Source organism: Bradysia coprophila, chromosome X (assembly GCF_014529535.1).
Source record: "Bradysia coprophila strain Holo2 chromosome X, BU_Bcop_v1, whole genome shotgun sequence".
Lineage (NCBI taxonomy): Eukaryota > Metazoa > Arthropoda > Insecta > Diptera > Sciaridae > Bradysia > Bradysia coprophila.
Genome location: NC_050737.1, coordinates 6347323 through 6359900, shown reverse-complemented (window position 1 = coordinate 6359900; position 12578 = coordinate 6347323). Strand labels below are relative to the sequence as shown.

The following is a 12578-nucleotide window of genomic DNA, read 5'->3' as shown; positions in this document are numbered from 1 at the left end:
TCTGCATTACAACAAAATATTTACTTAGAAGGGATCGTGTGCACTGAAAAACTCTTACAAATAACCATCGAAATCTCCACTTATTGTGGTAGATAAATAAGTTTCGATTACCTGACTCCTTCCATTTCGGTTGTTCTTACAGTTCACCCGCAATATTATAATGGTAAAATGGGATCGATGTTTCAAGTGTGAAATTTCTATTGTAAATAACTATCATTAGAGGACGATGCTGTGATTGCTCTATGAGTCATGACCCCATGCAAATATGACTTGAGGCTGTGACAAATTGAATTCTGTTTTGTTTTTTCGAATTGGATTCATATAGTGTTTGGTCGCATTAAGGCACCTCATAAACGGTCAACGAATACCAGCAATTTTTCGCAATTTTCCATTTTCTACCATTCATTTGTTCGAATTGATTTAGCCGTATCGGATAAATCGATATTATAACCATAAACGTTTGCTATTAGCATCTTTTAAAATAATTTCCATATCTAAATGGATGAATGGAGGGAACAGAGTTTCGCCCGTTCCTTTTTTTTATTTATAAATATATATAAAGACGTTTTCATTTTATATGCAGATATTTGCCGCAGGTATGACACGTAAGTCATATGTAAATTCATTAAAATAATATAAGTTTCTCGGATTATTATATTGTTACGATCTCCCGGTAAAATGATATTGAAATGCATTCTTATCTATTTGCGCAGAAAAAAAAGTATTAGTCGTCTGCAGGGTACTATATGACTTGTATGCTGAATGTCTTATATGTTACCAATGTTTGTATGCCATAGCCTCAAACATTTTAATATAATAATACGCAATTGATGTTCGTATACGTATGTAAAGAATATGTTACGTTGCCATTCATGTTAATACTAGCAACACAGAAGAAAGAAAAAAAAAATATAAAAAAAGGAAAATAAAAAATTGTAATTTCTTTCGTTGCTTTAAGTTTTAAAAGTGTAATTTTAGAAAATAAATTACATTTCGAAAGTACCTCATCGTTTTGTGTCTAGAACCAAAGTTTTCATATGCAATTTTTTTTTGTGAAAATGTACGCGCAACAATCGAACCATCACATATATGTATACACCAAACCAATTACAAAATGTTAAAAAGCGATTTGTTTTCGAGTAGTTTTATGACTTTGCGTTGGAGCTATTAAACAGTGCATTTATGTGTTTTACTGCTTCGCTATGTTTTTTTTTTATTTATTCTCTCCTACATACATACATATATCGTTTCATGTGCCCTTTTTTTTAAATGAATGCGATGTGAGCTTGGATTGCTTATAAATACAAATCCTGAAGCAGCAGTGGAATGGAATAACCATACAATCAGTTACCTCATCTCATTCTGATAGTAACAATACAATTTTATGGAAATCACTTGTGTGTCTGTTTTACTTTAGCACTCACTCGTTCTTTTCTTTTTTTTTTATTTTGCTGTTGTAGTTGTTGATGATGTTAACAAACATATATTTTCTAGACTGCAGGACTATAGGCTCGTTAAAGTTTTTAATTCGTTTTCTCTGTTGTTAAACTACTTCAACAGACAAATTTTTAATGTTAAATGATTTACAGTCCGAAGCAATTTTGCTTCATTTTAATTTATAGCCAAATAATTGGAAGATAAGTAAAAGATAAAGTTGAACGCATTTTTAATGTATGTAACCTGAGGATTTAACATTATGCACTGACCTGAGAATTTACTCAATGTTGAAGACGAAGCCTCCTCAAGACGTTGAAGACAACGAGACATTTGAGACAAACTGTGAATCGATTTATTTAACAATATTATAACAGTACAGTAAATGAGGGTGCACTGCCTTGAATATAAAGACAGCTACAATTATGAACCCGAGGCGAAGTCGAGATTTTATTTACAGCTTGGCGATCCTCACTTTTGCAAACTTGGGTTTTCTCTCGGGACAATGCATAAATGTACCATTCTTTTCAACAGCATAACTTCCACCGGACGCAATTTAATTATGGGAATGTCTCTAAGTCTCTGAAACGTTTTCCCGTTAAAAATGTTTTAAGTTCACAAGTGCACCACTAATATGTGTTAGTAGATCAAATGACGAAGTTTCAATGTAGGATCATGCATCACTGACCTCCACTTTAGTTGGAATTACTCAACTTATAGCAGAGATCCTGTGAGAATAAAAGTTGAAAATTAATTCAAAAGCGTAAAGTCAATTTTGATCACTCGATTCTGTGCCCTTTTTCCATCTATACCTAGTGAAATAATGCATTTTATAAAGTCGCTCCTAGCACACAGTGCTGCTAGTTTCCGTCACACAATTATGCAATGGTTTATTCAACATCTCTTCTAATGAAATCATGCGAGCAAAAACATTTGTATCAGTCGTCGACAGTCCACCAGCGTTAAATTGTTTTCTCTACTAACACAAAATATCTCGTGCTTTGTATGGCAAAGCTTTTCGATTGCGAAAAATACATTTAAGCTCCACGGCACAGCATTTTTTATCTTTACACATAAATATCAAAAAATTGGTGCGGTTTGTTTTTGTGTTCGAATTGTGATGGGAAAGTGGTAACATATTTCTCTACATTAATGAACGTGTAATTGTAGCAAATGAATGGAGTGAACATGTGGTTCCAAATTGTATGAAAACTGACTGAATCGATTCTTGGTTGTTGCTTTTTACCAGTCTAAACTGTAATAATAACATCGATACACACAGTATGAACCCGGAAAATTCTATATTAAACACACAGTAATAATTTCAAATGCAACTATTAATCAATTGACAAGAGTGGAGGTCTTATGTAGCACGACTTTTCTATTAATATTAAAACATTTTATTTTAAAATAATAATCGATATACGAAAATGGTAATCTTATCGTAATATTTAAATGATTTGCTCAGCGTGTGCATTATTTTTATGACCACATTATCGATATGCATATTTTATCCAAGATTCGATGCAAATTTTCTCCAGGCTTCTCACACACAATGTTTTGAATTGTTCAAATAAAAAAAAGAAAATATTCTTGCATCGCATAGTCATACTATATACGTATATATACATTTCAAGCACCAGCGCAACCCATTTCAATTGAGTGATTTGTGATGAAGTCGATGAGTTTTTGATAAATAAGTATTCATCCATTCACGTGAAAGGTACGGTTCCATAGAGTCGGTGCTGCAAGTTTATCCCGAACAACATTTCTGAAGTAAACAAACGTTGCAGAGTTCCGGCTGGTTTTCTCTTATATTGAAGAGAAAGTGTTAAAACTATTGATATAACAGATTTTGCATACTAGGCAATACACTAAACCATTGAAGTAATAGATTTAATGGTTAACGATTAATAGTTTATACCACTGCCTATTTTTGAGAAAATATTTTCTCGAATTTTCGTGATTTTCTTCAATTTTTGCGAATTTTCTTGAAAAACGTTTTCGACAGCCCGTCGAAGACGTCTTATTAGACTCAATAAAGGTTTTGATGATTCATAATTCTGCGCGAAATTTTCTGTACACGCATCTGCTCAGGCCTCTTTGTGGCTGCGCAGCAAATCAACCTTTCTGGTTATATTACGCACAGCAAAAAACGAGGGTGTTACGACTCGAGAAAGTGTCGTCACACGTCTTGAAGCGAAGCCAGGAAACCAAATACAAATACAAATACAAATTAGGAAATGTCCAGTGAAAACACGATAAAGTGCCAAAAAATGGCAAATGGTCTGAGAAGATTTTCAGTAGTCGGCGATTCGTCGGCGCAACGCGTTAAAATAAAAAAAATCTTCCAGAAATGTTTTGAAATATCTATGAATCTTTTCAAAGTTACAGTTAACGAGCCGTTGCATGTACGTAATCATCAAATAAAAATTAAACTCTAAACCGTGTAGGAAATACTCCGACATTTCTCCTGAAGTCGTTCGACATCTAGATTAGAGATCATATCGTTAGCTCAAATAAAAACAATCAAATGCGATTCGAAGTAAAGAAGGCGTCACATCCTCCGCTACCGCTATGATTGGTTAAACTATTCACGATTCGATTGATTCTTATTAATGTCAAATATTCAAAGTTACAATTAAAAATAGAAACGTCACCAAAATACATACCTTGTGGGCTCTGATGGAAGCGCCCTCTGAACAAGCTAACGTAACGTCCACCAGACTCTCGTCCTGCAATAATTGACTAAACACCCCTAACAGGTTGGATTGATGATTGTTCCACCTCAAGCAGTAGTGCTCACTGCCCATGTCGGTGACAGCTTACGCTGCTGCAATATAATTAAAAGAAAAAGAAAAAAATTAATTAAATAAAACAGAAATGAATGATTGCGCCTGAATAAAAACAACGCACGAAATGCGTATATCGCCACATCCATTGCACATATAGTTTTTATTCAAATGCAAAATAATTGTTACGTATAATTCGCGAGGTATAATAAATATATAATAATAGTATCGGTACGGTCAAGTTCATGTTATAACTAAGTTTAATTAAACCACGAATCCAATAAGTGGAGATGCATTGCATTTACATTAAATGAATACGCGGAACAAATTTTAATTAAAATATATAAAACACGAAAATAGGTTTTCAAATTACTTCACATTATGCCTCGATATTTTCTCATAATATTCATATGCAGTATCGGCCATTCTTTAAATGCAAAAATAGATAACCGAATGGGAAATGATAAAAACGGAGAGTCGGTTATAAATATATGTACATAATACGTCAACGTATACATACACATAACTATAGTATACGAGTTAGGGATACCATGGATAAAATAATTTATCAGCTTGTTAAGTGTCTGGTTATGTTTACAAACTACAGTATATTACACAAAAGGGGTTTAATTTAACTGGCTACCGGATAAATCTTTATATTCGTACGCTAGAATATCGAATATTAACTTACAGTAAAACGAAACATTACAAATATTAATGCTCGGCTAGTCAATGGATGGATATACACTCACAATATTTATTGGAAATAAATTAATATGCTGTCAATAAATGTTTGCTGCATGCGTTAATTAAGGAAATTAGTATCCCACGCCTGATTTAGGAATTTACAGATTGTGTTATGTGCGCACATTGTGTGCATGCTAATAGGCATATACAGTTTATACACAGTGCATCTACAGCACAGCCAGCGTGCTCACAGTGCTCATCGAAACGAAGGTGAGATACACTTTGGAAGTGAAGTTATAATGCCTTTTAATTATTTTAAAATTTCATTTAACGCTTTATGCTCGAAACATTGTGGACTGGGGTCCGTAATTGTGACTTAATTGAGCTTTTTAATTAATGGTCTATCATTTTCGTTGATGAGGCAAAAATATATGCACACACGAGGTATTATATCCATATCCAATTTCAATCTTGATATGTGTGTGTGTGTGTATGTGGTGCATACAAAGCTGTTTTTCTTTTCACAAAAATATGAATATTAATGGAAATAAAGTTAAAATTCAATTTAACCTTCCATTTGTAGATTGAATCCAATTAGTGAAATTAAAATTCAATTAAAAAGATTAAAATTAAAATTTGATTCTTTGAATTATAAAAGGATTCAAACTGACTATGCTTGACCATTTATCAACTTTTTTTATGGAAAAATGCTGGGATTTCTCAGCACGTGCATCTAGATGACCTATTTTCAATATGACGACGACGGGCAATGACGAAAGGCAAACATGCAACAAATAGTAAAAGTAGCGACGCGACGGGGGGACACTGAAACACTATTCTTAAGGGTGATTTTTAATGGAGAATCGTTATGTTTCTCCAAAGAAAAAGACTGAAGAACATTTTTTATATGCGAAGGAAAGGCCGAGGAGGAGGATTACGTTCTGCCAAATTTCGTTTCGTTCATTTCTTGCTTTGTTGAGTAAAATATCTTGAGGTTCTGCAGCAAAGTTGGTTTTTCGTCGATGAGGATGATATCGCTTGCCTCTGGATATAATGATTCTCCTACACGGAAAATTCGTGGATTTCGATAAAGGCTGTGGAACTTATAATATAGCTGCAAGACTTATAAAAATATAGCTACTGAACGCATATTCTACTAACATTGGTTATTTACGTGCAATATGAGTTACACAGCTATATTATGGATTACACAGCTACATTACGCATCGACAACACATGTTATAGCTAGGATTTGCATATTGTGGCTGTGTACTCTATATCATAGCTGTGTAACGCATATTTGACGTATGAAAAATATAGCTGTGGGCTGCATATCAGAAAATGTATGGCACCATGCAGTCAAGTCATCCATGTCAGCCATGCAGTCAAGTCATCCGTGCTGTTGCCCAATTGACATTAATGTTAATGGATATAGAAAAATTGCACCAAAAACTGTTCTAAAATGGCTTAGTTAATTATAATGAGGTTTCATCATCAGGTTAACGCCTCTTCAATAGTCAGAATCCGTAGAAACACAGACAAATGAAAATATCAGAAAATTCACTACATTAGAAACGAATTAAGTAATTAGCCAAGTGTTGCTCCTAAAAATCAAAATCGTCACAGAAAATAATTGAATCGGCGATTCTTCACGCAGTATCAATTCACTTTCTTTCAGAACCTAAAACAATTCTCCAAGTGACAACTCACCGAACTAAAAACGCTAAATATAAAAACTACACACTTGAATTAGGCTGTGTGCCGCATAATATAGCTGCAGAATTTATATTGTAGTAGCAACGCTTCGAAATAAGAATGTGTTAAAGCAAAAGCAAAGTTAGCACAACAGCAGCATAGGTGACGGTCGGATTCTCGGGTTAAGCATCAATCGGCGCAGTTAGTACTTGGATGGGTGACCGCAAAATTCATGAAAGTTTAGGGAAAAAAAAATTTATTTCTCGTGACGGATTTGAAATGTGGCTCACAGCTATAATATAAGTTACACAGCTATTTTAACTACAGTCTTCGCAATATGCATTCCACAGCTATATGCAAAAAATGGGGGTGCTAAGTCCACTTATAGATCTCACACGTATATTGGGATTTTCCGTGTACTTTAATTCCAATTTTTATAATAGGGTTGTGATAGGCGTAGATCCCAATGTTCTTGTTTGTACATTAGAGGATTCTTCGCATTCAACATTCAACCGCATTGATTCAAAAGCATTTCCCACTCCATTGTTTCCGGAATCTGTGGGAAAACGTCGTGCACAATTGAAACTCGCTATTTCTCCCAAGTTTTTGGATCAAATTAGCAGAGATCTGTTGGCAACAATGGACTATGAAAAACTTCGAAACAATGAAAACTTATCAACGAATGTGATAACAGATCATTTAGCAGTTCATCTTTAACATTATTTTACTATTCTGCATTAAATACGTCAGAAGGACGGTATTTGCGTCCTAGCTAAAGGAGTCGTTGCTCTTATTTCGCAATAGTGAATCCTACTTCATATCCACATCTTCCACAGTTACAAACTTCTACAGTAAACATTTGCAAAATTGATATGCATGCATATGCAAGCCTTTAAGGCTCGAGAAGCTCTCTTACTCTCATATTTATTTTGTGATCCATAAACGTATAGCGTTGCTGACCTACATTCGCAAGTGTCTTCTCATCTCAGATTGTAAATTCGTATAATAAACTTTCGAATAAGAACTTTGACACAATTTACATGTTCCGTTAATTAATTTCTATAAAATTGTGCGGTCTAATACAATTAGTAGATGTGAATAATCATCACTTTGTATGAATAGAAAATTATGAAAAGATTATTTTGTGCTAAATTATATTAATGTGCGCTGTCCGAACCATTACACATCACCGTGAATCGATGAGACGAATTGAAAATGAATAATAGAGTAAGTGTTTGAGCTAATTTAATTTTGGATAAGAGAATTGTTCTATAGCGAATTGAAAAGACTGGGTTAGAAGGTTCCGATATATTGTTTGTCACCTCATCAAAAATTAATTTAAATTTAACCCGTAGACAGTGGATGCTACTTCGGGTAATTAAACAGTGTCATTTCAGATAAAAATCTCATTTCTCGCCGTTAGATGCAATTGGGGTCACGATCCAAATCCATTCATTTTTATCGTAACACGTCACTCCAAAATAAAATCAAAATCAATCGAATACCTCCGAAAGTCTTAAAGATTATTTCACATCTTACTAAAAGCAAACTCAACGGACTTTCCACCAGTCGTTATCTATGATGTTTCAAATGAAACAAAAAAAAAAAGTTCTGTAATTTACACAAAGCCAGCACATTCACCATTCCCGTTCAAAGCGATCATTCGATGGGAAAAAGAAGCAGAAAATTTAATTAAGCAAATAAACAAATTGATTAAAATGCACTCGCCATTATGTATGTATATATATACTGCACGTACATATGCTTCGATTCATTAAGGAATCATTAATGCGGATATAATAGTGCGTGCATAGAGAAAATTTATTGTTGCTTTCAGTTAGCAAATGCAATTTTTGTTACTTAAAGATTATGGGATGCGTCACGCATGCATAAAATTGTTTTATGTAATTTGGTATTTTCATGCCAGATGCATATGTATGTTAAGATATAAGCTGTAAGAAATATTATAAACACATCCGACCGATGGGGTTAGCGTATATTTTCTGAGTGCCATAATAAATGCACGACAGAGAGAAATGCTTATAATCTGTTGCCATAAATTAAACACTTATCAAATGGCAAAATGTTTAACGTTTAAAAGATTGAAAATGCTAAGAATTTTTGAAGAAGAAATATTAATTCTCATTTTTTCATTTGTATGGGAACTCTCTGGATCTCTGTTTTTTCTATTAAATAAAAATCTGAGATTTTAGTTAAAAATTATGATTTAAGGTGATTTAAGGTGCATATATACCTGCACTGAATATATCTATTTGTCGGTATAGTTAAATTTTCTCATATCATTTACATAGTTTTAATTGCATGCAAACCATTTTCCATTATGTAACGAACGTGATAATTGTAACAATGTCATCAAGATGATAAAGTGCATCTCTCGTTGCATATAATAATATATGTACCTGCATAAACACCAATACGATTGTAGAATGTTCCCCAAGGTAAACGAAAAAAAGAGAGAAGAGAAACAAAACACAAATTATTTTAGATTGCATCCTAATGAGATGTTTGCAACGGTGTTTTATTTATGGGTTAATAATATAAGCATCAATCGATTGAAGACAATTATTAAGCCGGAACATTACTGAATAGAGTTGTGCTTACAAGAACGCATTTCCGCATCTGCTACGTAGTGCAATAATAGTAATTTATGTAAAGTGAGTGCAAAATTGTTTATTAGCCACTAGATGTGTAATCGTCAGATGAGGCTCCAGGTCGAGTGTTCCAATGTACTTCGAGTGCATAATAGAACATTTTGTGTCGAGTACATAAAAAGATTTATCGGATCGTTATTAGCTATTGATGCCACTGAATGATAAATGTTTTTTTCTGGCACTAGATGTGTAGGTGTCATTCAAGGTTGCAAGCAACAAGCTTTTTTCTCACAAAAACAACTGAATCGAGAACAAGTAATTTAGTAAAAGTTCAGGTGGAGAATCCGAAATGTTAAACTTTACTTAAAACTTACTATCGTTGAGAAAAGTTTTGACCGGAAGTTATTTATTACAAGGAATTATTGTTAATTCTAAGTTTGCGAATCTGCTATTTTGTTAGAGTCGGCTAAATCGAAAATACACCGTTACTTCTGGTCGTTAAGTGCGCTAATCTCTGTATAAATTCACGGCCAATAGTAGCACCTCAATTTTTATTCGAGTCGAAGGCGAGGGACAAAGTCCAAATCGTCAAAATAAAAATGTTTAAACTGAGGTTCAGACGCTCTTCCTGTTGATTTTGCAAATACAATTCATCGTAATACTAACTCGCCCGAAGATATATGATAATTCCATTAATTCATTTTAACCTTCGAAGTGATGATCGAATCCTGATCGAACCACCAAAAAGTAGAAGTTGTACTGTAGACACACTGTAGACTACTCTGTCAAATAAAATCCTCAGAAAACTATAAAAATCATTGGAAATACAAGAAAATCCTCAAACCATCAAAAAGGATGTTCTTAAAAATTTATGGAAATTCCTGAAAATCTAGCAAAAACGGTAGAAAAATCATTAAAAATCATAAAACTAATCCTCAGAAAATCATTGAAAATCATTAAAGAATCTTCTTTTCGAAAATCCTTTGTCAACGATTTTTACAAACATCTGCCCCTCGGTAGACCCTATTAAAATTAAACTGTAACTTTTACTTTAAAAAAAGGTCACAACCGTTCACCTTCATAACCTAACGTTTCAACCAAATGCGATATTTGAAGCCAACACACATCGTATCTCCGTCCGTCGTAACAAATTTTACGCCATTCTCAGACCATTAAATCGTTTAACGATAGAATGATAGCCACACTAAATTCATAATTACATGTGTTTCTTCAGTGACATGAAAATGTACATTAATACGGTGCGTATACATATTTCATTTCCATAATCATCGCTAAATAATCAAATAATTGCACAATTCTAATCATCTCATCACAACCTTGCTAAAAGCACAACTCGCACAACAAAACACTATTTTATAATTTAATTACAATATTTACATTTTTTTTTCTTCTTTTCTTTTTTCATTTGTGTTTAATTTCGGTTGGACATCAACAATAAACATTTTTTTTCTGTCATTTGCATGTAATTAATTATATAATAGCAGTTGGTAATGCATTAAGGCGCATTAGTACACGAAATATCGTGACAGGTACATATAAAATGCATAAAATAATATTTCAACCGTTTGTTGGTTATACATGTTTGAAAGGTAGGTTATGCGACGACACATCATTGACACATATTGATTTTTGAATGCGATAGCGATGGAAGGGTAATTTTTTTTCAATTTTAATTATTTGCATTGAAATGCCATAGTGCCATAGAAAATGAAATATTTGTGTCACAAAATTACGATAAGTAACGTATCCGATGTAGAAAATGGGAAAATGAGCAATGCATAAAATGAGTATGACTACAAGTATACGCTTTATCCGTCGAAAAATGTACACTGCTGCAAAACCATTGTATATATACTGATGATAGATCACAATACAATGCGATTTCTTGTTGCCGAACATAGCCTGTGTAAGCTCTGCATGACAACCAACGGCTCTGTTTTCAATTTATATGTAGCAATGCAGCTTGAGAGATTATCAGACACACACACACACACTTATGTACATTGGATCCATTCTAATTTTGCAATTTTCGAGATTATATACTCAGAGCCAATTCACTGGCCATATTATTGCAATGAAAAGAAAGGCTCAGCTAAAAGCGGGGCTGTGTGAACATTTCGTTTTATTCCGTGTGGCGCTCATTTTAAAGAAAGCAAGGCAAGGTTGTAGCTGTAGCTGAAAGGTAAGGCTCGGAACAGGTCAGGATGACCTGATGTTCAGCTTATCTGAATCCGATTGGAACTGATCCTGAATTCAAAATCTTTACTTGACTTAAATATAGCTGAAACCTGAAAATCCGTAAAAGTTCAGGTAAATCAGGTCTACTTTCAGGTTTCTGGTAACTTCAGGTCACATCAATTCAAACTCAGATATTTTCAGGTTGACTTGAAGTTCCAGTTCACCTCTGTTCCTGTTCCAAATCTTACGTCAAAATCAATGAAATATCAAAGCTGTTGAAACACAGTACCGTAACTGAAACCAGATAGTCGACTTACTCTATCCTTTAATTCAATTTTTTTATATGAAAATAGAGCTGTGAATATGAATCGAACTTATCGTTTAGCACTTGCATCACGTACACTATCTACACCATGACGCTACTAGGAAGCGCACATAAACGTTCAGGGGGTGCTTAGCTTAAGTATATGAAATTGTAATCGAAACAAAAAGGGGGCTAATGCACCATTATCGACATAAAATACATGGTAACAATTTAGTAGGTTTTAACAATCAATCGATTTCAAAGATGAAAATCCATTTAAGGACTGGGGATCATAGTGGTAACAACAGGACATCAAAGAACGCAATCATTGTGCAATTGAACTCTATATACATATACACAGCTCCCATGCAACGTCTCTCTGAGGGAATAAAACATTTTCTATTGCCAATATACTCCCCTGCTAATGGTCATGTATGTCTTTGCGAGATTTAACTTTATACAATAAATGTTGCAAAGTTCGGGGCTTAGGAAAACTTTCTCCAATACTGGAACAAGAAAATATCGAAAAATGGTAAGTCTCTGTGAGTTATACAGAAAATATTTTGGAATATTTATTGGACAATAAAAAATTATTTTAAATTTCTGGATATTTTCCTTTCCTCATGTCGAGTCGGCGAAACTAGTAACAATGTACAAACAAGTACCATTGACCTGTTTATCGTCTGTTTTATAATAGCAATTTAGTGTAAAATGTCCAGGGAATATATAAATTTCTTAAATGTCTATAGGCCAGGCCATTTCTAGTATTAATTCTAATTATTTTCCACGAACCACTGCAGATCGTAAGTGAACATAAATTTTCTTGTCAGCTGAAGAATTAGAAAGTTGCACGAA

General features: G+C 33.7%; 1 protein-coding gene across 2 annotated transcripts in view; it reads right to left on the bottom strand.

The window, feature by feature from the left end:
• Positions 1–12578, bottom strand: part of LOC119085615 (protein tramtrack, alpha isoform-like) — a 106944-nt gene that overhangs the window by 52862 nt on the left and 41504 nt on the right. For both annotated transcript variants that reach the window (XM_037196039.1, XM_037196040.1), the window contains one exon: positions 4107–4267. In XM_037196039.1, coding sequence (XP_037051934.1) covers positions 4107–4247 — 141 coding nt within the window. In that variant the 5' untranslated portion in view covers positions 4248–4267. The remainder of the gene's footprint in view (positions 1–4106; positions 4268–12578) is intronic.